At 39.5% G+C, this 27,877-nt stretch overlaps 1 protein-coding gene across 3 annotated transcripts in view; it reads right to left on the bottom strand.

Annotated features, from left to right (window-relative positions):
- Positions 1–27,877, bottom strand: part of ARHGEF28 (Rho guanine nucleotide exchange factor 28) — a 319,351-nt gene that overhangs the window by 255,085 nt on the left and 36,389 nt on the right. For all 3 annotated transcript variants that reach the window (XM_017527640.2, XM_017527638.2, XM_017527639.2), the window contains exon 2: positions 4,667–4,710. In XM_017527640.2, the coding sequence (XP_017383129.1) occupies positions 4,667–4,699 (33 nt within the window). In that variant the 5' untranslated portion in view covers positions 4,700–4,710. The remainder of the gene's footprint in view (positions 1–4,666; positions 4,711–27,877) is intronic.

The following is a 27,877-nucleotide window of genomic DNA, read 5'->3' as shown; positions in this document are numbered from 1 at the left end:
GGTTCAAGCAATTCTCCTGCCTCAGCCTCCCGAGTAGCTGGGACTGCAGGCACACGCCACCACGCCCAGCTAATTTTTGTATTTTTAGTAGAGACGGGGTTTCACCATGTTGGCCAGGATGGTCTGGATCTCTTGACCTCGGGATCCGCCCACCTTGGCCTCCCAAAGTGCTGGGATTACAGGCATGAGCCACATCGCCCGGCCCAAAATCTCTCCTCTTAAGCTGTCCTTGCTTCGTTTCCTATCTCTTTCTACATACAAACTAGGAAAAAGAAGACTAAGAGCAATAATCGAAAAAGAAAATAATCTACTTTCTCATGGCAACATGAAATTAAAACAAAGTAATTAATTAAAAATAAAAACAAAATTAAAATATCTTTATAATTTCTAGTACATAACTTTTAAGCTCCCAAGTGGCGTCAACTGAAGAGTTTTAAACCAGAAAAATAAACATCTTAGGTTGGTTACATTGATTCTAATTTACATTTTTCCAGGCTTTTGCACTTCTCATTAGCTTTACCACACAACCATTTTTCTGGCTTAAAATACACCTACTAATACTATTGTAACATTCAATCTAAAAATTAAGCCTAGACTTTAAAGCAGACTGCAGGCCTCTGGCATTTTTTTCTCCTGGGAATAAACAGATTAGCCTTCCAGCTCAGCTCCTTCAGTTTCCTTCCAAGCACGAATGCAGGAAGTTGCTCAGAGACTCAGAATTGGATTTGCAATGCTAATATCCCTAAGTTCTGCAAATTGATATTATAAAGCTCTTGGCTGCCAGTCTTACCAATTCCTGCTTCTTTTCTGATATTATTACAGTACAGGGCTTCTCTTTTTCTGCAACTGCAACTCAGTGAACTTCCATGGTTTCTTTTAAAAATTAGACTAAAGCTGGCCATGCTGACACGTGCCTATAGTCCCAGCTACTGGGCAGGAGGCTTGCTAGGGCCCAGGTGGTCGAGGGTGCAGTGAGCTAAGATCATGCCACTGCACTCCAGCCTGGGCAACGATGAGGCCCCATCTCAAGATAAATTTTAAAAAAATAATAAATAAAATAAAATTCTGACTGACTCTGTGGCTGAGTTCAGGAACATTCCTATATCTCCAAGAAGAAGATTGTCTCCTTCCTAAAAATGAGCAAACAGAAATGAGCCAAAACAATTCTACAGCACAAGAGACAGAGCCAAAGACGCCACCTCCTTCTGAAACAGATTCCTGGAAGGTAGAGAAAAAAAAATCAATTCTTGCTTTGTGCTCATAATAAAAATTTATCTCTATAAAACTATGTGGGCATAACAAGGCCAAGATTTGACAATGCTACATAAAAACTAAAAGTGATAGAATCTAAAATTGTGCTGGCAAGCAAGAACAAAAACAACTTGACACTACTAAAAACTTAAGTGGAAACAAAGACAAAAACATTCTTCCAGAATGCAACCCTCCTCTCTCCCCAAAAAGAAAATCCAACCCAATCCTTGGGTATCAGTTGCTCTAGAAGGGGAAAACAGTAGTGGAAGAAACAATCTTGAAAAGAAAAATCAAAAGTGTTCATCGATCCAAGCAAAATGCATGGGGAATTTAAAAAAATATTTACATCCATAGATTTTTCTATGGGTATAAACATATCTATCATCTTCAGGAAAGATTCTCTATAGTGACCTGACAGAGTCAAAGAAGCATTTTAGCCATAAAAATGTTATAAGAATTCCATCAAAACAGTTTATAAGCAAAGGAATAAAAAATCACCTATAAGACACATCTGAATGAGGTACCCTTTTTTTGAGAGGTGGGTAGAAATTGGGAAATAATTTCAATCAATTTTTCTTCCTGATTATTATTCCACTTATGTAATCTAATTGTCCTTAAGATAACTCTTATTAATTTATATATTTTTAAAAGTCTGTTGTAATGAGATTTTTCTAGGGCATTAGCATACAATTATGCATAGTGTTATTTTATAATTTTAATACAGCTTCCCAATAGATAATAGACTCTACACAATTTCCAGTGGAGAGGGTATCCTTATTATACAATTGACAGAGGTATTTTAATTTGTTTTTCCAAAAGAAATAGTCAAAATAACTAAGTAGGATTACTAGAAGTACATATATAAAGTCACCAAGCCAATAAATCACAGTGAAATGAGAAAACACAGTATCATCTAAATAAATGTCAAAAGGACCCTTGATAAAATTCAACACAGATATAGATAAAACTCTGGAAAAATCTGTATCAAAATGTCAACAAAGCTTAGCATTCATCATGGGATTAAACATGAGGTTTTAATGTTTTCTTTTTGCTACGTCTCTTTCTAATGTTTTACAATAAATATATATAAATAAGAAAAATTATTAAGGCTTTATAAACCAAAATATAGTAAACTAAGAGAAACTAGTAGTGAATATTTATCAAACCTCTGAAGATAGAAGAGCAGAGAGCAGGTTCTTCCCCAAGATATAGAAACAAGTTGTAGGACAATTTTGTGTCTGCTCTGTCAGCGTGGCATTACTCATTTAGTAGATGTTGGTTTAAGACTTGTTTTCATTATAACATATCTCTACTTATTTCTTGCTGGGTGAGACCAAGTGGCTAGACTGGCTTATGTCAGTTGCAATAATATTGATCAAAAATGTTAAATCAAAAAATGTTATATAGTCTACCATGTATAGTAAGATTCAGTTATGTTAAATATATTTCATATATTTTATCTAAGATATCATTATTTATCATATACATTTAATATTCCACTAGAAAAGAAAAAATACCAATTAAGATGTAATGTTTAATTACCTAGATTTTTATATTTATCAAAAGACCTTTTCCAAATTAATCTATATATAGATTTTTATCATGTAACATGCTGTTATTTCCATGTCTTTCTGGTTAGGTAGTAACTTTGCCTTATAATGCTAGATCATAGTGAAGTCATTTTGAAAGCAATTAACTTATGTAGTACCAGCAAGATATATAAATAAACTGAAGTGACAACAATATGAACCCAGTGACCAAGGTCACACACATGTAGGTAATGACATCTGCCAGGAAGCACAGAGAATGTAAGAGCATCTCAATTTTAGAGATGTTAAAATAAGAAAAAAAATTTACACCTTAAAATTAATAAAATATATTAATATTTTAATACAACAACATTATCCATGGAGGTAAGATTATGACTTATTTTCTTAACACTTTTCTGTACTTTTCATTTTACTTGAATCACCATTTTTTTAATTAACTAGAAAAACTTGTTTTTGTTTTCATTTGGTTCATTTAAATCTCTTCTCTCCTTGGGCAATGTGTATTTTGTTTTTTCCCCAAGACTGGTCACAATCTAGTAAGTCTATGTTCAAAATAGCTATATGAGGAGGTTGTTCAGCAACAGGGCTTCTATCCTGATTAGGCTTGTGGATTTGTCTGTTTTGAGGTAGGGGAGGAGGGCGGAATGAGTAAGGAATAGGAAGGCACATACAGAAAAAAACAACAGTAAGATTTGGGAGTACTTTACAATTTAGCCTCAGACTAGTCTTTTTTTACCTTTAATTATGGCTGGGCCAAGCCCAACTGTCTACAGACACATTTTATGGCCTGCAAATCACAACCTAGAGAGAGTACTAGAGATCACTGGGCAGCCCAAGGGCAGCTTTTCTATCATTCTGGAATGAATTTGGTTTATGACTCTGTCTTCCTCCAGAGAAGTAAGCGTCATGTGTGGAAGGGAGTGAGGGTGAGTGAGTAGGCACCTGGCTGGGTACTGAAGTGTGGGAAGTGGATGAATCTATTCTCATCAACTGAGGATTCTGATTAAATGTGCTCCAATTCCTTGAAATTCTGCTCTAAACCCCAGTTCCCTCACACATCCACACCCACCTGCCCAGGCCCGCCCCACACCAACACAGTTCCTTTCCAAAGAAGGAAGTTTTGCCTGAAATCAGAAGGAAGGAGGAAACATGAGGCCATCTGCCATTTTCTTTCTTTCTTTTTTTAAAGATGGGGTTTCACCATGATGGCCAGGCTGGTCTTGAACTCTTGACCTCAGGTGATCCACCCACCTCGGCCTCCCAAAGTGCTAGCATTACAGGCATGGGTCACCACGCCTGGCCCCATCTGCCATTTTCTGTGTGAGGAAACAATCTGTTCACTTCCCTGCTACCCCCAGTTGTTCTCAAAAATGGCATCCTTCTGGACCCAGACGGCACATCTAACTATGAATCTCACTGGGCATTCCTGTCCCCCAATACCCCCAACTCCCACTTCTGTTTATGTCCAGCATTTTTTGTTTGAAATCCTATTTCATACTTTTAGCTGACACAATTATCACAAAACCTTTCCCCAAAAAAGACACACACAGAAAATCTTGACTATTATCAAGACATTATCATAAAATAATATGTTCACATGCCACTTACATGAGTGAACTGTTTCTGAATCCAGAAATTACAGTTAAAAAAATACTGAGGGAAATATAAAATCCAGACTTGAAAACAGGAGCCAACCAGTTTTAAAAAGCTCCATGCAAATACTTGAACTAGATAGTAACACTCAGTGTGTTGTTTTTAAAAAGCCTTAACTCAATAGAAAGAAAAATATTTCTCCCACTTCAGTCACATGGTTTGGAGTTAAGAAAGGGCCCCTTGGACCTGAAGCCCAGTGCTTAGCAACTTACGTAAAGAGGTGCTTCGCTGCAGCTCAACTCCATGGCTTTCGCATCTGCAATGAAAATAATAAACAAGAGCAGTTATTGCGGGAGGCCCCGTGGAACCGACCAGCAGAGCTCTCTGTGTCCTGCCCTACAGTTATCAACATTGTGGAGGGAGGAGCAAGCTCATTTGATAGGAAAACTGCAGAGACAAAACATAAAAGAATAAAGGACTAAGATGTTATCTAAATAAAATATCCTCCCCTAGAACACAATATGATGGCCCCTCAAAAAATTACATGTAGAATTACCCTATGACTTAGCAATTCTACTTTCAGGTATATACTCAAAGAATTAAAAGCAGGGATTCAAAGAGATATTTTTATACCTATGTTCATAGCAGCATTATTCACAATAGCCAAAGATAGAAAAACCCAAATGTCCATTGACAGATGGATGGATAATCAAAATGTGGTATACACATGCAATGGAATATTATCCTGCCTTGAAAAGAAACAAAATTCTGGTACATGCAATAACATGAATGAGCCAATCACAAAAGGACAAATACTGTATGATTCTACTTATATGAGGTACCTAGACAGTCAAGAAAAAGAAAAACTCATAGAAAAAGAAAGTAGACAAGAGATTACCAGAAGCCGGGGGCTGGGGAGAATAGAGAGTTATTATTTAATGGCTACAGAGTTTCAGTTTAGGAAGATAAAGAAGTTCTGGAGATGGATGGTGGGGGTGATGCTTGTACAATGTGAATGTACTTAATTCCACTGAGTTGTACCTGAAAAATGGCTCAAATGGTAAACCTTATGTATATTATCAAAATAAAAAATCATAGTAATTATAGTGCACATAGTGTCTATGAGGCAAAATAAAAATAATTTGAATTTGAAAAAATATATATCCCACCACCTTAATTATTTTATATTAGTTTCCACACATAAAGAAACTCTGTGACCCCAGACACTATCCCATATACTGCTCCTAAAATAAAAATATTTCAGAAAGCCAAGAAAGGTCAACATAAGTATGTTGAAAGTTTCACCTATGTTCATTGCTTGGCTCAATTCCAAAGTCAGAGTCCACTTTTGGCCAGGTGAGGCAGAACAGCACAGTAACAAGATAGTTCGATTGCCTCTCCTACACAGACGGCCAGAGAGCTCAGCTGCACGATCGCATGGGTAGGATGCAGCCCATGGTCAAGCTAGCCAACCTGCCAGGTGTGTGTACCTGGATCTGCCTCTGGGTGTGCCCACCCCTTTAAAAATAGCACAGATGGATGGATAAACAAAATGTGGTGAATACATACATTGGAATGTTATTCAGCCTTAAAAAGATATACAATTCCGACAAATGCTACAACTGGACAAGCCTTGACAACATTACCCTAAGTGAAATAAGCCAGACAGAAAGGATAAATACTATATGATGCCAGTTATATGAGGTACCTAAAGTAATTAAACATGAGTTTGACATAAGAAGCCTAAAAAAAAATGATTGGTGATTGCTAGGGGTGGGGCACAGAGGAGCTTACTCTTTATAGGATATGAGCTTTCAGTTCTGCATAGATGACAGTGTTCCAGCAGTGGACAATGGTGATGGCTTCACGGCAATATGCTTAACACAACACTACTGGCCTGTGTTAAAAATGGTTAGGATGGTAAATTTTATGTTGTCTATTTTGCCACAATTGAAAATTAAAAAAAAAAAAAAAAGCACTTCGAAACTTGTTTTCTACCAAAGGAAAAAAAAAAAGACAGAATCACTCACTGAACACCAACTGTGGTCAGGTATTCCATAAAGATAATAAAGACATGCATTCTGGGTCCACCAGAAAGTGTTCCAACCCTCAAGGGGTTCCAAGATGAGCAAAAGAGAATGAAAGATTAGGAGAAAGGGAGGAGCAGGCTGCATGAGAATTCTAAATGGGGCAGACAGGGAGACTCACTGGTCCCCACGCCCTTGTCTCCCTCGTGCTGAACACTTGAGGCCTGGGTTCTACTCCTTAAGCCAAGCCTGGCTTTGCATCCTCCACCTCCTGGGTTCAGGTGATTCTTCTGCCTTAGCCTCCTGAGTGGCTGGCATTACAGGCATGCGCCACCATGCCCAGCCTCAGCCCTGCTGCAGTACTTTAAGGATTTCTCTTAAGAATGGATTGTGGGGCTGGGCGTGGTGGCTCACACCTATAATCCCAGCACTTTGGGAGGCTGAGGTGGGTGAATCACCTGAGGTTAGGAGTTTAAGACCAGCCTGACCAACATGGCGAAACTCTATCTCTACTAAAATACAAAAATTAGCTGGGCGTGGTAACGAGAACCTGTAATCACAGCGACCTCAGAGGCTGAGGCAGGAGAATCACTTGAACCCGGGAGGAAATGGTTGCAATGAGCCAAGATTGAGCCATTGCACACCAGCCTGGGCAATAAGAGCAAAACCCTGTCTCAAAGAAAGAAAGAAAAAAAAAAAAAGAATTGCGACATTTTATACAGTAATCCTGAGAGGATACACTTGACAAGAAAGAGTATTTTCTGAAACATCCTATTTATAGGAATTTTTTATAAAACCATTTAAATTAAGTTTTACTAATACTTCATATACACACTGGTGATAGCACCCTCCTAGGTCCCCAGTCATGTTACATGAGACATCTTGAGAGATGACAGAGGGTCCTACAAAGCAAAGGGTTTAACAGCAGGGCCCTTCTCAGCCCTCACTTTTATTTAAAATATCATGCCCTGTGGCAGTTTATGTGGACCCACTTAAATTAGTTTATAGAGATTCTCCTGCTTAACCACATGGTTAAGACGATAGATGTGCTAAATTGCATTTTTTTTTTTTTTTTTTTTTTTTTTTTTTTTTTTGTAGAGACAGGGTGTCACTACGTTGTTCAGGCTGGTCTCCAACCCCTGGCCTCAAGCGATCCTCCTGCCTTGGACTACCACAGTGCTGGGATTACAGGAAATAATCATCAATTTTTGTTTTTTTTAAGACAGAGTCTCACTCTGTTGTCCAGGCTAGAGTGCCGTGGCATGATCTCAGCTCACTGTAACCTCTGCCTCCCAGGCTCAAACAATTCTTGTACCTTAGCCTTTTGAATAGCTGGCACTACAGGCATGCACCAACTGCCAAGCTAATTTTTGTATTTTTAGTAGAGACGAGGTTTCACCATGTTTGGCCAGGAGGGTCTCCAACTCCCGACTTCAAGTGATCCTCCTGCTTCATCCTCCCAAAGTTCTGGGATTACAGGTGTGAGCTACCATGCCCGGCCTATAATCATCCATTTTTAATGAAACTAACTTTGCAAACCAGAATCTGAGAAAGAAACTTCAAATTAAAGATAATACTAACAAGAATATGAAAAAACTGAGACTCCTATTCCAAATATAAATTCTTCACCAGCCACCCATAAATAAAAATAATGACCAACCCAAGAACATTAACAAGCTGATCCCTCCAAAATTCTAAATTATCAAGAAGGCATTTTAAAAATGAATTTATATCCACTAGCATATACTATGATCCTCCCCTTAAATGTCTGCTGCACTTTAAGATATTCCAGTCCTTCACAAAATTTCCTTAATTTGATGATAAAATTAGAAGAACCTTCGGTATTTTTGTACATAATCCTAGTACTTTGGTATATCCACTTAATAGCCAAAAAAAAAAAAATGCATTACTATAGGAAATGTGGTGGCTAAAAAAATAGATAAAATGATACAGAGAAATAAAGCATTCCTTGGCCAGTCTTGGTGGCTCATGCCTGTAATCCCATCACTTTGGGAGGCCAAGGTGGGTGGATCGCTTGAGCCCAGGAGTTTGAGACCAGCCTGCGCAACATGGCGTAACTCTGTCACTAAAGAAAAAAAAAAGATAAAATGCATTCCTTATGAGTAAAACTATTAAAGACTGTTGAATATTTTAAGAAACAAGTTTATTAGAACAAATTCGATTATGCAAGAAGTTTGCTGTACACTTAGTAAAAAGTACAGCTGCTTTTCATAACTCAACTTGCGGCATTTGCTAGATTTTATATGATAATAAAATACACTAAAAATTTTTTTATGTTTTATTTCAAAAGATTTATTTGGAGAAACAGGTGGTGTCTGGTTACATAGATAAGCTCTTTAGCGGTGATTTCTAAGATTTTGGTGCACCTATCACCTGAGCAGTACATACTGTACCCAATTTGTAGTCTTTTATCCCTCACTCTTCTCCCATACAAAACCCATCATTTTAAGTGAGAATATGGAGACACATTCTGAAGAGTAAATTACTTTCTTTTTGTGACGGAGTGTCGCTCTGTTGCCCAGGCTGGGATGCAGTGGCTCAATCTCAGCTGACTGAAAGCTCCACCTCCTGGGTTCAAGTGATTCTCCTGTCTCAGCCTCTGAGTAGCTGGGACTACAGGCACTCGCCACCACACCCAGCTAATTTTTATATTATTAGTAGAGATGGGGTTTCACCATTTTGGCCAGGCTGGTCTTGAACTCCTTACCTCAGGTGATCCACCTACCTTGGCCTCCCAAAGTGCTGGGATTACAGGTATGAGCCACGGCACCCAGCCATAAATTCCTTTTTTAATAAAAAATAGTGTTCTATTGAAAACTGTTCAAGTATAACCACTGGTAAGGCAGTTGCTCTTATAAGAAGTTTAAAAAACACCACACACAATATTCATTCATTTGGTCATTCACGAGCAAGCTATCACAATGAAGAACTTGAATCCAAAAGCACAAAATGTTCTATGGAACATTATTCAATGAACATGGTTAATTTTGTGGAAATAAGAACTTCAATGTAGTCAAATATCTGCAATTTATTTAATGAGATAGGAAGTAACTGTAAAAATCTATACTATGTTGAGATGTGCTGGTTATACTGTGGCAAAGTACTTTAAAAAGTTGTCAAACTTAAACATGGGCTAGATGATTTTCTCTTACAAAAATAGAAGTGTTATAAACCTACTGGTTTTTCAAACAGTTAGCCTGTTCCTTTGAAAAAAACAAGTGTTGCTTTCTTTTTCTTTTTCTCTTATTGACCTACCACTTCAAAAAAAAAAAAAAAAAGGTGATATTTTAATAAGTGAAAGAGAAAGTATATTTCAAAAGAAACAGAGATGGGATTTCACCATGTTGGCTAGGCTGGTTTTGAACTCCTGACCTCAGGTAGATCACCTGAGGTAGATCACCTGAGGTAGATCACCTGAGGTAGATCACCTCAGGTAGATCTGCCTGCCTTGGCCTCCCAAAATGTTGGGATTACGGGGGTAAGCCATTGCGCCCAGCCAGTAAGAACATTTTTAAAGAGTATCTGTCCATGTTTCCATTGATTTTGTTGCAAAAAATCATTTAAAGTTTGCTACCTACAAAAGCCCTCACATGGCATCCTGCAAATTTTTGGAGAAAGATATTTCTAACTTATTTTTTTAATCTTCCAAAGGGAACATGTCATGGAGTTTGAGGTCAGCCTGGGCAACATAGCAAAACCGTATCTCTACAAAAATAATTTTGAAATTAGCCAGGCATGATGGTGCATGCCTGTAGTCCTAGCTAGTCAGGAGGCTGAGGCAGGAGGATCTCTCAAACCCAGGAGTTGTAGGCTGCAGTGAGGTATGATTGTGCCACTGGAACACTGCCCTACAGTCTGTGCAATAGAGGAAGACCCTGTCCCTAGTCAAAATATACACATACATTGTTACAGTAATATGATTTATAAATGATGATAAATAAAAACATTAAAAGGATACATGCTAACCCCCCGCCACATTTTTTTTAACTTGATAAGGTACATTTTGAAGATCTGTCCCTAAAAACTGAGGCTTTTTCCTTAGGTGTCAGGCTGTAAGTATTTTTCCTAGTAGTTTTCCTTCAGGCTTCAGAGGATTATGTATGGCCTGTGGCATGTGGCAAGCTCATGGGATCCCATGCAGTTGTGTATTTACACGGTGAGAAGGCAGGCTACAGTGGACTACAGTGCAAAATCCAGCATCACACAGCTTCACAAAGGACCCAGATGCCAACGCTTTGCACTTTTCCATCAGGAAGAAACCAGCTGCATCAAAGGCCTCCCTCAAATTTGGATTATACCATGATCTCAGCAAAAGGTGAAATGTCAAGGGCTAGACAATGTTATTTACATTTCACTTTCTATCCAATAACTTGTATTTCATTGTTTATTACTCTACCATTTGCCATTTTTCAGTACAGAAATTTAAAAACCATTTGAATAGCAATTAATTTCATTTTTCAGAGCAACTACTTTTCACATCTTGAAAGAAAAAGTCCCCACAGTTCTCAACCTCAGTCCTAATCCTTCTAAGAGCCCTATAGAATTTCCCAGATTAATTGTAGAAAACATCTGGAGCAAATATATACTCAATAAAACCATGAAACTTCAAACTGAAATATATTTTACAGTTTTATATTCTCATTTGGATTTTCCCCAAATTAATTCCTTGTTCACGGTAGGGCACTGAGTTCTGTGCTCACTTGCAGAGCCACGTGGCTAACCCATGCTACACCTCCTTTCACACCAAGTTTGATAATAAAACAAGTTTGTATTTGTTAGGCAAGTCACAATCGCTTAAGTCCTTGATATGGTGTCACTTTTCACTATATAAATGCCACCCTCTATATTTCATTTTATCTTCGAAAGTTTGAGTTCTCCATCTGCAATTTCCAAGTTTTTCATACTTAACTACTTAAAAATTGTACCACATTTTCCAAAAATGTTTCTTGGGACATAAAAAACCAAAGTATTTCCAAGCTTCTGCTGGCAGACACCAGGGAATGATGTGAGGCCTTAGTACACAGCCAGATTTTTAAGTTTATTCCCCAAAAGGGGGAAACTCTTATAAAAAGAACATCAAGATATAATATTTTAGACTTATAAAAAATACATAATATCCAAATATCTTTTATTGTTTGTTGACACTAAAGAAAAGTATTAGACCATTTTAAACAGGCTAAAAATGTTTTTAATAAAAGAGGAAAGTACATATAACATTTAACTTACATAGAAAAATATCAGTTCTTGACTTTATGAAATTCTGAATTTCTCATGTTTTTGCATCTAAGTAAAATATTCTAAGACAGAATGAGTATAAAACCTATGACCTTAATTTTGTCTTTGAATATGCCAATAAACATTGGTTTGTATGTCTTTTACAAAACTAATTAACAGGTAATACTCAGGTACTTTGCTCAATATTCTACAAATATCATCTCAGATGATCCTCACAGCAGCCTTGAAAGGAATAGATAGGAAGACCTTGTTACTTGAATATTCCTTTCCAAGACCCTGCTATTACAAGGTTATAGGAAGAAGCCAATGCTATCTACAGATAAAAATACTCAAAAAATGAGCTGAATGCTTATATGCTTATATTATAAAATTAAGCCCACACAAGCAACTCTCTCTCCGTTCATTCTCTATTTCCCTTCCTCCACTCCACTCAATGCTGGTATCTATTCTCTAACCATCCCATATTTAAAGAGGACAGATTTTGTGTATATTGTTTGTTTGCATTGGTCTTGGTGTGGTCACTGAATGGCATAAATAAAAGACAAATCAACTTACAATGAATCCAGAACATTTTTTAAAGCATGACATTTTTCATAAAGAATAGTATCATGAGAACTGCTGAAATTATATATGAAGCTATTGCTCAATGAGAATGTGGCAGAGATCCATTAACAACTTAAAAAGAAAATCATAAGACAAAGGTTTCAAAGATAACAGTGTCCATGTTAAAAGAATAAGAGGACCTCCCCCCACCATGAGAAAATGGAGGAAATTTTGAGGTATTTCTAATAAAAATTACCCTCATAATCATGCTTCAAAAATCAAATGTGAGGCCAGGCATGGTGGCTCACACCTGTAATCCTAACACTTTGAAAGCCGAGGTGAGTGGATCACCTGAGGTCAGAAGTTCAAGACCAGCCTGGCCAACATGGTAAAACCTCATCTCTACTAAAAATGCAAAAATTAGCCAGGCATGGTGGTGGGCACCTGTAATCCCAGCTACTTGGGAGGCTGAGGCAGGAGAATCGCTTAAACCTGTGAGAAGGAGATTGCAGTGAGCCAAGATCACACCATTGCACTCTAGCCTGGGCAACAAGAGTAAAACTTCATCTAAAAAAAAAAAAAAAAAAAAAAAAAAAAAAAAAAAAAAAAAAAAAAAAAAAGGAAAAGAAAATCAAATGTGACAGTGTAGATTGTAATGGGGTACAGTCAATCAATTTGATCAGAAAATTTCACACCCTCCTCCTTAATTAATCATATACACAAACAAACACACACACGGTTCACTTTCTGTTTATTCCTAGAATTACCACAAAATTGAAAAATATAATTTGCATAAGACCACATAGATAGAACATGGCAAAGCTGATATTTAAATGCAGCCTGCTCCAGAGCCTGTACAGCTAACCATGATCCTGTGTTCCTTTTTAGCCAAGGAATTAAAATTTAAACTTTGTAAATATGCTTATTTTCATACTTTAAGTTTCATTGTCAGAAAATGCAACCGCAGGCAAATCTGCTTTCCACCACTGTTTCCTATGAAATTTTGGTCCCCACTTTACGGAAATTCACATTAAGGGACTTTCCCTGTGACCCATTCAGTAGAAAAAAACAACAAAAAAAAAAAACAGTTTCTTCTACTCTCACAACATGCCTGAGCAGTGGGATGGGGAATATCCTTGCTTGTTGAAGCAAGCAAGCAATTCTGCAGCAGACACAAGCTGCGTGTCCTCCAGTTCCCACACTACCTGGAGACAGCATCAGATCCCACAGGTGGAGGGCTCAGTCCCACAAGACTGTCTCCCATTTCTGATGCCAATGCAAGTCCCAGGTTGTTTCACCTGTGCTCTGACCAACTGGCTATAAATCAGGGATCCCACAACCCCCTTTTTGGGTTTGACTAATTTGCTAGTGTGGCTCACAGAGCTCAGGGAAACACTTACATGTACTGGCTTATTATAAAGGATATTACGAAGGATATAGATGAAGAGATACATAGGGTAAAGCATATGGGACAGGGCAAGGAGCTTCCCTGCCCTCCGCTGGGTGCACCACCCTCCAGGAACCTCCACGTATTCAGCTAGCCAGTAGTTCCAAGACCCCAGTCCTTCTGGGTTTTCAAGGAAGCTTCATTATGTAAGCGTGACTGATTATATCATCGGCCATTTGTGATCAGTTTAGCCTTCAACCCCTCACTTCTCCACAGAGATTTGGAGGTGGAGCCGAAAATCCTGCTCCTCTAATCCTCCCTTAGTCTTTCCTATGACCAGCCTTTCTCCTGAAACTACCTAGGGGCTGCCAGCCACTGGCCACTTCAATAGCATATAAAAAGACATCGTTTGGGAGATTCTAAGGATTTAAGGAGTTCTACGCCAGGAAACAGGAGGAAGAATGAAGACCAAATACTGTGTTCATTTCACAATATCATACCTGCTATTCTCAGATAAGGGGACCTCGCATGTTCCTGCCCTCACTTCACATATGAGGGAAAAAAGCCCAGCAAGGTTTTGCCACTTGACTGAGGTCCAGCAGCTAGAAGTGGCTTAGCAGATGGGAATCCAGCCTGTCTGATCCCATCCCATGTTCTCTGTAGCCTCAGCACAAAGTCCTTTTGTAACATACAACTGGTCTGAAAGACAGTGATTTGCTTGACTAACAGGCAGCAAAAGCTTCACAGTTAGGAATGCAGGCTTGGAAACAAGCTGCACTGAATCTCAGCTATGGTATGTTTTGTTTTTGGTTTTGAGACAGGGTCTCACTCTGTCACCCAGGCTGGAGTGCAGTGGCACAATCATGGCTCACTGCAGCCTTGACTTCCCCAGTTCAAGTGATCCTCCTACCTCAGTCCTCTGAGTAGCTGGGACTACAGGAGCATCCCACTACACCCACTTTATTTATTTATTTATTTTTAGAGATGGGGTGTCACTGTGTTGCCCAGGATGGTCTTGAACTTCTGAGCTCAAGCGATCCTCCCACCTCAGCCTCCCAGTGTTGGGATTACAGGCATGAGCCACTGTCCCTGGCCTATAGTATGTCTTAATTTTGTGGCTTTAGGTTCATTATTTTACTTTCCTTGGCCAGTTCCTCATCTGTCAAGTAGAGCTAATCATAGTACCTACCTCATAAGACTGCTGTGAGGATTAAGAGGTTTGACAGGATAAAAAAAGAAAGAACTAGTATCTACCAGAAACACTAAATGCTAGTTATAACCATTAATTATTATTATTACATGTTAAGTATATAAAAGGATTTTTTAAGACTTTGAATATTAGTTTCAAATGAAATCACTCAGAATCTCTAAATATTAAAACTGGCCAAAATGACTCAGCGGTAACTGGTAATTGGGGCCAGGAGGGTCTGAAATGGACCTACCCAGCTCAGCCTCAACCTGACGGCCCAGAGGAGCCTCCAGGGATCAGGAATTCCAAATACATTGTACCATATAAATATAAGACATAAAACTCCATAGAACTTTATTTGCTTTCACAGAGCTGAATGGTCCCCCTCCAGTTTGAAAATTCAAAGGGCAAAGCAACAACTATTGAGGCAATTCCATTTGCCACGTTCGTTTGAACCCTTCTGCATTGGTAAGGAAGTGTTGACTCACAGTTCCTTCTACTAACCCAGGAATGTAGGCTTATAATTGCATTTCACAACGTTATACTAACTGGAAAAGAACAGTAAACAACTGGGAGATAAAGCTGAGGCGAAGTAAAAGCCTTCAATGCCAGCACAATGGAAATGGGTAGGGAGAGAGCATTTGAAATAAACCTATTATTGAACATACACCGGTGTCGATAGACCTGTTTCAGACTAGAGTTATCTACCTGAGTTATGCAGGTCTAAGTGGCTTTAAGTGAAAGGGTTGAATTATTTGGTAAACTCAGTGGGGAGATGTCTGAAGATTAGAAAGGAAACAGCACATTAACTATTTACTGAGATCTCATTAATTCAAACTAATGGCAGTGGTGAGGATAGGGAGGAAGAAGGAGAGCCAGTTAGTCTGAAATTGTGCAGCCTAATGTTCATAAAGTACAGAGAGGAGCAGGAGTTAGCTGCTGGCAAAATGTTCCGCCAAACCTGTCACACTCACTTTTATTTCACAGGATAGATTTGCACACAGACAAAGTGATTAAGCCCTTTAAAAGCTTTTTCTAAATCTATCGGACATCCCCTTTACAATCTTACTTATGCTATTAGTCTGTTTAATGTATTGTTCATGTCAACGCAAAGCTCAATCATCACTCAAGCATCATGGGCAAGATACGACCTACCAAGGTACCGATTTCCTCATTAGCGATAAATTTCTAAAGTATGTCTTTCTTGTCCAAAGCCCGACGTACTGTCACTTATTATGTGCAAAGCACTACGCAGGCCTTCTAGGGAAGGATATTAAAATCTACAGAATGCTGACTGTATCACTGATGAGCTCAGGATCTTGTTGGGATGATAAGATCTACATCCATGAGAAGCTAGAGGATACAAGGAGGAAGACTATTGGACTGGCAGAACATGGTAATGTCATGCCTCAACAGATAAAGAAGTTCTCTAAATGGAAAGCTGGGGTTCAGCATGAAGACAGATACGGACACATTATCTTAGAAAACACAAGGGAGTTTGAGGGGTTGAAGCAGCAGGTTTGTGAACCAGAGCAAATGTCACCAGCCTCCTAAGTTTATACATAATCCATCCTTAAAACACACATGATACATTGTGACAAAAATGAATATACTTATAGGGGTCAGGGCTCCTTTTGCCAGAGACCCAGCAATAACACTTTTAATTACACATTTCCTTTTAGCCAGAATTTTCAACAACATATATTCTACCTTTTCCTACATGTGCTTTACTTTTGCCCTCCCCTCACAATGAAATATATTACCAAGTTCTTTGGGAGGCCAAGGCAGTGGATTACCTGAGGTGAGGAGTTTGAGACCAGCCTGACCAACACAGTGAAACCTTGTCTCTACTAAAAATACAAGTATTAGCTGGGCATGGTGGCAGGCGATTGTAATCCCAGCTACTTGGGAGGCTGAGGCAGGAGAATCACTCGAAACCAGGAGGCGGAGGTTGCAGTGAGCTAAGATCACACCATTGCACTCCCACCTGGGTGACAAAGCGAGACTCCATCTCAAAAAAATAAAATAAAGTTATATATACTGTGATTAATATATGTACATAATCAAGTTCAATGAAAACCCAACTGCTACTGACAATTCTCTGCTTGGGCACACCTAAGTATCTCTGTATTGTTTCTTACAACTACATGCGATCATGTCAAATTTATCGGACCCATGCTTCTTCATCAATATCTTATTTCTATTTCTTGATTTTCCCCTCATTTTTATAAAGGTCGAGCAAGAAAAATAATAAATAACATAGACAAGAGTCATGCTGCTAAAACTGAACAGGCAGACACAAAAGCCCAAAAGTTCATTCCTTTGCTTATACCTAAAAGTCTGAATTCAATATGAAAAGATTGTTTCTTATGGGGTAGCTCTTCAACCTATAAATGTTTAAAGTAGCAATCTGGCAATGTCTCCTAGAGAAGTAAAGAAATGTATTACTGTGAAAAGAACACTTGGGTCAGGTCCTAGATAAAGCCTGGCTAAGAAACTTGCTCTTATTTTATGAGCTACAAGGGTTTCACACTTTTTACTTTGATGAGAGAGGGTAACTTTCCCTGGAGTCTTATGAGAGATTGCTGGAAATTAATGCAACATTAATTAAGCCATGAGTTTATAACATATGGCCCATCAATGAACTTTATAGAGGCCATGAATTCCATGAAGTTAGATGCAAATTATTGTGTGCATGTATATTGTTCTGTCAAGATTTTATACTTTTCTTCTAATCCTCAAGGGCCCATTATACCTGAAAAAAGGGCTAAGAACTATTCTTTTAAACCATGCTAGACATTAACATTTTTGCTCTTGAAAGCCCATGTAAGGAGGATGAAAAGACATGCTCCAGGGTGGGAGAAAATATTTGCAAGCCACATATCCATCAAAAGGCTAGTCTGCAAAATATATAAAGAACTCTCAAACAAGCGAATTAGAAAATGGACAAAAGACATGAACAGACATTTCACTAAAAAGGATATACAGATGGCAAATGAACATGTTCAACATCATTAGCCATTAGGGAAATGCAAATTAAAATCACAATGAGACATCAATGCCTACATTCAAAATGGCTAACACAAAAAATAGGGCCATCACCAAATGCTATAGCAGATGTGAAAAAACTGGATCATTCATACATTGCTGGTAGAAATGCAAAATAATAAAGCCACTCTGGAAAGCAGTTTAGCAGTTTCTTAAAAACCAAAAATTTTGCCACAATTGCCACCAGAAATTGTGCAAAAGGGCACTTTCCCCTTGGAGAAATAAAATGTGTTCACGCTAAAACCTGTACATGACTGTTCACAGCGGCCTTATTTGTAATAGCCAAAAATTAGAATCAGCCCAAATGTCCTTCAACAGGTTAATGGTTAAACTTCAGTATATACATAATATAGAGACTAGAGCAATGTATACTACATATCAATAAAAGGGAGCAAACTATTGATACATACAAGAACATGGATGAAACTTCAGGAAATTATGCTGAGTGATAAAAGCCAATCCCAAAGGTTACAATCTTATAATTCCATACATATATAATATTTTTAAATGAAATATCTATAGAAATGGAAGACAGATGAGTGGTTGCCAAAGGTTAGACAGAGCATTGGGGGAAGGGAGGTAGCTCTGACTTAAAAAGGGTAACAGGAGGGATCCTTGTGGTTTTGGAGCTGTTCAGTATCTTGGCTGTGGTTGTAGATACATGAACTTAGATGGATGACAAAATGGTATTGAAATTTTAAAACACACATACTAAAATAATAAGTAAAACTGGCCTAGCACAGTGGCTCACACCTATTATCCCAGCATTGTGGGAGGCGAAGGCGGGTGGATCACTTGAAGTCAGGAGTTCAAGACCAGCCTGGCCAACACGGCAAAACCCCGTCTCTACTAAAAATACAAAAGTTAGCTGGGTGTGGTAGCACGCACCTGTAATCCCAGCTACTCTGGAGGGTGAGGCACCCGAATTGCTTGAATCTGAGAAGTGGATGTTGCAGCTAGCTGAGATTATGCCACTGCATTCCAGCCTGGGTGACAGAGTGAGACTCTGTCTCTAAATAAATACAATAAACCTAAATGACATGGATAAAATGTGTCAATATCTATATTGGTTGTTATATTAAGACTACAACAAGTCTGAAGCTTTGCAAAATGTCTCCACTGGGGAAACTGGGCAGAGTATGCAGAGTATCTCTACTGTTTCTTACAACTGCATGTGGGTCTACAATTACGTCAATTAAAATTTCAATTAAAAATTATGCTAGAATGTATGCATCTATTAGTTTTCTCTTCTTTGTGATGGCTACCACAGGTGGTGTTTTCTTTTTTACTATTATTATTTACATTTTCCAATGAGTTTGCCATTACAGAAAACATTTTTAGAATTTATTTCACAGGTCATGACATGTTGTTTGGATTATTTTGTGTGGCAGCAAGGCTTTATCCTTTAAGAATGAATCGGAATTTTTTAAATATATATAAAAAATTCACGTCCACTTTAGGTACTTAAGTTAATGAACAAGGTAGGTTATGCCATTTATGGGCAAAAACAAAGTAACTGCTAAATCATGAGATTGGTTTTCTTTTTGGGGGTCATGGGTTTAGTTTAAGGTTGTGAGACTCAAGAAAAAAAAAATCTTCTGGTTAAAAATCCCTTTCCAGAGTCAGCAAGAATTTACTGAAGTGCTTGAAGTGGGGCAATAACTCACCTAAATTTATATTTTCATGAGACTAACCCAAAGACTGTTGAATAGACTGAAGAGAGAAAAAAAAGTAGAGGCAGAGAGAGTAGCTATTCATAGGGCTATGGCCACCTCCAGAGCTATTGAGAAAATGCTTATGGGTGGTTACTGTGGTTCAAATGTGTTCCCCAAAAAGCATAAGTGGGAAACTTAATCCCGGTGCAACGGTACTGACAAGTGGAACGTTTAAGGGGTCTCTGCCCTTGGGAATGGATTAATATGGTTATCGGATGAGTGGTTTTGTTATCATGAGAGTGGGTTTGTTATAAAAGCAGGTTTGACCCCCTCTTGTTCTGTCATGCTCTCTTGCCCTTCCAGCTTCCACCATGGGATGGGGTGGCATGAAGGCCCTCAGCAGATGTGGTCCCCAATCTTGGACTTCCCAGCCTCCAGAACCATAAGCCAAATACATTTCTTTGTAAATTACTCTGTGTTATTCTGCTACAGCAGCACAAAACAGACTAAGACAGGAAAGTGGTACTGAGAAGGATGTCGCCATAACAAACACCTGAAAATGAAGCAGCTTTGAAACTGGGTAATGAGTGGGGGCTGAAAGAATTTGGAGGAGTGAGCTAGAAAAAGTCTAGATTGCCGTAAGTGGGGCTTTCAAGGCAATGCTGGTGAGGGCTCAGAAGAAGACAAGAGCTGTATAGAGAGCATAAATCTTCTTAGGGATTCCTTAAGAGCCATGAACAGAATGTAGTAGAAATATGAATGGTAAAGGTCATTCTGATAAGGTTTCAGACAGAAATAAGGAGCAAGATATTAAAAACTGGAGTAAATGCCATCCTTGTTATAAAGTTGCAAAGAACTTTTCAAATTTATGTCCATGTCTTAGGACTTTGTGGAAGGCAGAATTTAAAAGCAATGACCTAGGATCCCTGTCAGAAGAAATATCTAAGCAGCATTATTCAAACTGCTGCATAATATTCAAGTAGCATAATATTCTTTTGGCCACTTATAGTAAAATGAGAGAAGGCAAATTATTTTTAAATGAAATTCATAATTAAAAGAAACACACAACATAAAGGTTTGGGAAACTCTCAGCCCAGCCAGTAAAGAAGAGAAAAGCTGTCCAGGAAAGAATACCAAAGGCATGGCCAATCAACTGTTTGCTAAGAGATTAATATGGATAGAAGGAAGCCAGAGTCTATTCATCAAGACCATAGCGGAATGACCCTGATGGCACTTTAGAGATTACTGGTACCACCTGCTTTCATCACCAGTCCAGAGTGCCAAGGCCTGGGAGATGGAAATATGTCAAAAGAAAGGTCCAAGGGGCTGGGCACAGTGGCTCATTTCTGCAGTTCCAACACTTTGAGAGGCCGAGGCAGGTGGATCACCTGAGGTCAGGAGTTTGAGACCAGCCTGACCAGAATGGTGAAACCTCGTCTCTACTAAATAAACAAAAATTAGCCAGGTGTGGTGGCAGATGCCTGTAATCCCAGCTATTCTGGAAGCTGAGGCAGGAGAATTGCTTTAACCTAGGAGGTGGAGGTTGCAGTGAGCCAAGATCGCACCATTGCATTCCAGCCTGGGCAATAGAGTGAGACTCCGTCTCAAAAAAAAAAAAAAAAAAAAAAAAAAAAAAAAAAAAAAAAAAAAAAAAAAAAAAAAAAAGGTCCCAGGGCACCCTTGGGAACTTGGGGCTAGTTTCCTAGTGTTGCCCTCAAGTCTCTGCTCTCCATATTCTATGGCAGCACTCCTTAGTTATACCAGGTATGGCTCAAGGGGTTCAAAGGTACATAAACTAAAAATAAAATTCTAAACCCCCCAACTGACTGAACAGATCATCTCTTAGCAAAGGGGACCCCAGTGTAACCTAGAAAACTGAATTATTGGCCATGATAGGATGGGGACTCAGACACACCTCATGTTATACCCACTCCCTTGTTAACCACAATTAGGTTTTCTTTCCTAAGGGCTTAACAGGAACCACCACATTCAAAAGATTCCACCGCTGATATCAATCAACCACCTGATGTTGCTCCTCCTTTTTTTTGCCTAAGAGACCACCAACCACGGAATGGTTCTGACACGTCTACAGAGAATGCACAGTAAGGGTTTCTGTGTCCTCTGCTTCTGCTTTTGAGGTCAGAAGGCCAAAAACTCCACCCTTGGATTACGCTAAGGCTGCCATTTTTTGAACATGGGACCCATGAAGGGACATGAAGCTCAATTGTGCATGCTCATGTTTCTCCTTTCATAAATATTTGTAACTTCTCCTACAGCTTACTGAACATATTTTATATTCAGCCACCTCACTCAGCATACATTTTGGTTCTTTTTGTCCCTCTCTCAAAGTGTCTGTTTTTGGCTTCTGGCAGGAGGCTACCCTTCCTAGTGTGTCAGAATGGCCACTCTGCTGGCCACAACCCTCTATGAGGAATAAAGTTCTTCCTTCCAAATGTATGAACCTCATCATTCTTCAGTTGACAGGTACAGGCAGCAAATCTTGGCAGCATCCACAGGGTGTTAATTCTGTTGGTGTGCAGAATGCAGAAGCTGTGGGGCCATGGCAGCATCCACCTATACTTCAAAGGAAACTTGGGACAGACTGAGAACCAACACAGAGACTTGTCATAGGAATGGAGCCACCACAGAGAGACCCCACTGGGGTAATTCCAAGTAGAGTCGTGAAAGTGAGGCAACCCCTGAGACCCCAGAACTGTAGGGCCACCAGTTTTCAACTCAAGCCTGGGAAAGCTGCAGGTATAAGTCCCCAACCTGTGAGAGCTGCTGGGTTGAGTGAGCCCAGCAAAGCTATAGGGCAGGGCTTCCTAAGATCTTAGAGGTCCAACCCCCACTCTAGTGTGCCAAAGATGTGGGACATGGAATAAAAGGAGATTATCCTCCAGCTTTAAGACCTAATGTTGTTTTCCTATTGGGTTTTACACTTATTCAGAAGTAGGTACTTCTTTTTTTCTTGCCTTCTTTTCCCTCTTGGAAAGGGAATGTCTATCCTACACCTGTCCCATCATTGTATTTTGGAAGTACACACTTCTTTTGATTTCACAGGCTCACAAGTGGAAGGAATTGACCTCAGGGTGAATCATGCCTTGAGACTTACCCATATCTGATTTACATGACAGTTTGGACTTTGAACTTTTGAGTTGATGCTGGAATGAGTTAAGACTTTTGAGACTGTTGGGATAAAATGAATGTATTTTATATTATGAGAAGAACAGGAATTTGGGGGGTCCAGAGGCAGAATGCTATGGTTTGAATGTGTCCTCCAGAAAAGCACCTGTTGGAAACTTAATCCCCAATGCAACAATATTGAGAGGTGGGCCTTTAAGAGGTGATTAGGTCATGAGGACTCTGTCCTCATGAATGGATTACTATCATTATCATGGGTGCAGGCTTATTATCATGAGAGAGGGTCTGTTATAAAAGGACATTTGGCCCCCTCTTCCTCTCTCATGCTCTCTTGCTCTTCTGCCATGAGATGATGCAACCCCTCCAGCTAGGACTTCTCAGCCTCCAGAACCAGGAACCAAATAAATTTATTTTCTTTGTAAATTACCCCATCTGTGTTATTCCATTAGAGCAGCACAAAAGAGATCAAGACCAAAAAAATTAGCCAAATGTGTTGACAATGCCTGTAGTCCCAACTACTTGGGAGGCTGAGGTGAGAGGATCTCTTGAGCCCAAGAGTTTGAGGCTGCAGCGAGCTGCGATTGTACCTCTGAGCTCCAGCCTGGGAGCAAGAGCAAGACCCTGTCTCTAAAAAACTAAACAAATAGACTAAGGTAATGGTGGTGGGAGAGAAGGATGGGAACGTTTTCTGCACCTCAATGATACGTCTTACTAAGTATTGTGAATGTCAAGCCAGTGAGAGGATTTTTAAGTGGGGAAGGGATGTGAGGTGAATTGTTTTTTAAGATCTTCTGGCAGAAGGTGAAGGATGGACTAGAAGGGGAGAAAGACCAAAGTCAGGGAAACCAAGTAAGAGACCACTGCTATTTTTCAGGCAAGGACACCGAGAGATGGAACGAAAGCAATGTCAGAGGGAGGGCAAAGGTAAATTTGAGAGAGGAGACACAATGAACAGGCCGTGGTGCTGAACTAGATGTAGTGGGAAATAAGAACCAGGGGAACTAAAGTGACTCCTTGGTTGCTAGCATGGGAAACTAGGTGGATGGTGCACAGGCTGAGAAGGTGCAAGGAGAAGCGTATGAGGAGAAGAAAACAATGAAATGTGATAACTTGTGTCTAGGGAGGGTTGAAAACACAGTTCTGGAGCTCCAGAAAGAGAAGTCTGGGCTGGAAAGAAAGATTTGTGATATGACATAGTAGCTAAGGCCATTGGGAATAAATGAGGTAATCAAGGGAGTTGATACTTGCAAATCCAAAATGACTTACTGTAGAACAGAAACTTGGAGAACTCCAAGAGAAAACTAGAGGAAGAGGAACTCACAAAAGACGTCAAGAAAGAATAGCTTGAGAAACAACAAACAGAGGCTGACATTTATTGAGCACTCTTTATTATACTAGGCAATGTTCTGAATGCTTCTTAGTTTATCTAATCTTTACAACTATATATGGTACCTACTATTATTATCCCCATTTTACATACAAGGAAAGTAAGGCACAGGGAGGTTGAGCACCTTGCCCAAGGTCACACAACAAGAAAGTGACAGAACCAGGATTCAAACCCAGACAGGATTCAAATCCAGGTCCCTTACTCCCAACCACCAACTCCACTGCTGTGTTAGAAATGTAGAGTGGTATATGTGACAAAATCCAAGAGAGAAGACAGTTTCAATAACGAGATGGACAAGAAGGCAAATATCATAGGGTAAATGAAGCAAACCAGTGTAAGAACTGAAAAGAACCCACTGGTTCCGTGATTTGACAGGTTGCTGGCCACTTGGCCACAGCTGTGTTGGCAAAAAAAGCATGACATTGGCAAGTGGAGCAATAAGGAGGGAAATGTGGGGATGACCAAGTTAAACAGTAAGCGCTGTGAGATTTCAGGAAAAGACAGTGCTTTCCTGGAAACCATCATTCTGAGCAAACTGACACAAGAACAGAAAACCAAACACCACATGTTCTCACTCATAAGTGGATATTGAACAATGAGAACACATATACACAGGAAGGGGAACATCACACACTGGGGCCTGTCAGGGGGTGGGAGGCTATGGGACGGATAGCAGGAGTGAGGGGATAGGGGAGGAATAACATTAGAAGAAATACCTAATGTAGATGACGGGGTGATGGATGCAGCAAACCACCATGGCATGTGTATACCTATGTAACAAACCTGCATGTTCTGCACATGTAACCGAGAACTTAAAGTATAATAATAATAAGAAGAAGACAGGGCTTTCTGGCTGAAGTCATCAGAAAAGCCTCCACTGGAAAAAGGACTCATGAGTGATGTCTTAGGAAAGGAGAAACAATTTGAGAAGCGAAAATCAAACGGTGTCACTGGTGAAAGCTGAGTCAAAAAATTGCTATTATGATTGAAATCCACCTCTACCCCAGGGTTCCTGTGACTTGCACAAACCTAACTACATATGCTGAGAACAAGAACTACAAATTTCTCTCACATACAGAACAGAAGCTTGTGAGAGTCAGCATTTAAAATCCAAGGTTAAAACAAAAAAGATCTTTCCTATAACACTGAAATGAGTTACAAATAAATCTTCAACTAACAAATATTTATTTTTAAAAATCATCCTGAATATTACAAAGGGCATGAAGAAATACAAGGTCCTGCCGCTGTAAAGTTTACAGAGAGCCAAGTCCAAACGCATGAACTGTTTGCCAACAATCGAAAGCTAAACAAATAGTGTGATAATAACGCACAATGCTTGGAGCTTACAGAGGACTGTGGTGAGGCCAAGAAAGACAAGGACTCAAAAGGGGCCATAGTGTTTGCAAATCAGAAAGTTGCTAGTCGCCCGTTCAAGTGCAATGAAGATAAGATGAAGGGAGCTTTTGTTTTATGTTGATCTTTAAGTTAGTAGAGACCTGTGCCTGTTTGCCAGGACAGAGGAAAGAAATGAGGGCACACCAGTCCTGGAGAGAGCAGATCCAGCACTTGGTGCCCAGTGCCCATGGATGTTGAATGTCCTGTAATAAGAGCAGTCCTGCACACTGAAGAACTGTCCCACAACCTTCTTTGAAAATTGGTCAGACTTTGGCTGGGCACGGTAGCTCATGCTTGTAATCCCAGCACTTTGGGAGGCTGAGGTGGGCAAATCGTCTGAGGTCAGGAGTTCAAGACCAGCCTGGCCAACATGGCAAAACCCTGTCTGTACAAAAAATTTAAAAATTAGCCAGGCATGGTGGTGCGTGCCTGTAATCCTAGCTACTCGGGAAGCTGAGGCAGGAGAATTATTTGAACCTGGGAGGCAGAGGTTGCAGAGAGCCGAGACTACACCACTGCACTCCAGCCTGGGCAGCAGAGTGAGATCCTATCTCAAAAATAAATAAATAATTAATTAATTTTAAAAAAAATTTCAGACAGATTTTAATTTTGCTTCTTTTCACTTAGGTGTACTTTTTCCTTAAAGAAAACAGAAAAGGTTAGCTCCCTCAAAAACTTTTCCAAAAAGAGTATTCCTCACAGGCAGGTTCCTACATTCTAGGAAAGTCACATCAATTAACTACATAATAATATACTTGGTGTAATCACCTAGGAAAGTAGTATATAAATTCCTTTCTTAAAAGATATCTACCAGGCCAGGTGCAGTGGCTCACACCTGTAATCCCAGCACTTTGGGAGGCCGAGGTGGGCAGATCACGAGGTCATGAGTTCGATACCAGACTGGCCAACATGGTGAAACCCCATCTCTACTAAAAAATACAAAAATTAGCTGGGCATGGTGGCTTGTGCCTGTAATCCCAGCTACTTGGGAGACTGAGGTAGCAGAACTGCTTGAACCAGGACCCGGGAGGTGGAGGTTATAGTGAGCTGAGATCACACCACTGCACTCCAGCCTGAGCTACAGAGCGAAACTCCATCTCAAAAAAAAAGATATCTACCAGATAAAATCATGACTATTTTAGCTTACATTATAATTTAATTGATAACTTATACTTTATATGATATTCTATAAGTATGAAGATATATTAGTTATATTCTAATATTTTGTGAAGAAAATTATCAATATATAATCTGCATAGATTCTATTGTAGTGCATGGTTTTATTTTATGTTATGTAAGTTCCTCGTCAATATTTCACACCAAGAGAAACCAAAGAATAAGGTTTTGTCTTTCCAGGCAATCTTCACTTGGAAAAGTGGGTAACTGTTAATATTGGATGTGCTCCAAAAAATGCTATGCCTGCTGTGAGGCAGAGAGAACTTGGGTTTTTTCCTTCTCCACAGTAATAACTTATCCTCAAGTCCTCAGAAAATTAGAAGTCCCCTTCTCAGATCATATTTCCTATGGCCCTCCCATATCAATGTTTCCTAAAGCAATACTCAGCTCAATATGTTGGCCAATGCACTATTATAAAGTTACTAGAAACTAAATGCTATGATTTACAGAACCTAAGTCAGTAAATGCCAAATGAAAGCAGATCTTCACATGCCATGAACTGAACTACTCTCTACCTGTTCTGGAAAAGAAGTATAATCCAAGAAACTAACATTAGCAGCAGCAGGATACTCAAGCATGTGCATACCAAATACAGACATGTCATGTTTTATTGAGCTTCAAGTTATTGCATTTTGCTTTTGTGTGTGCGTGCTTTGCAGATATTACCTTTCTCATGGATTGAAAGTTTGTGGCAATCCTGCATTGAGCAAGTCTATACCCACCATTTTTGCAACAGCAAGTGTTCACTTCGTGTCTCTGGTCACATTTTGAAAATTCTCACAATGTTTCAAACTTTTTCTTTCTAATTTATTTATTTATTTGAGATGGAGTCTTCCTCTGTTGCCCAGGCTGGAGTGCAGCAGCATAATCTTGGCTCACTGCAACCTACGCCTCCTGGGTTCCAGCGATTCTCCTGCCTCAGCCTCCCCGAGTAGCTGGGACTACAGGCATGCGCCACCACGCCCAGCTAATTTTTTTTGTATTTTTAATAGAGACAGGGTTTCACCATGTTGGCCAGGCTGGTCTCAAACTCTTGACCTCAGGTTATCCACCCACCTCAGCTGCCCAAAGTGCTAGAATTACAGACATGAGCCACCACGTCTGGCCTAAACTTTTTCATTTTTATTATATTGGGTATGGTTATCTATGACCAACGAATGATCTTTGATGCTACTATTGTCATTGTTTGGGGGTGCCACAAACTGTACCCATAGAAGATGGTGAACTGAATAAATGTTATGTGCGTTCTGTCTGCTCCACCACTTGGCCATTCCCT

Source organism: Cebus imitator, unplaced genomic scaffold (genome assembly GCF_001604975.1).
Source record: "Cebus imitator isolate Cc_AM_T3 unplaced genomic scaffold, Cebus_imitator-1.0 Scaffold50, whole genome shotgun sequence".
Classification (NCBI taxonomy): Eukaryota; Metazoa; Chordata; class Mammalia; order Primates; family Cebidae; genus Cebus; species Cebus imitator.
Note: the sequence above shows the minus strand (reverse complement) of the source record. Positions and strands in the feature narration are given on the sequence as shown.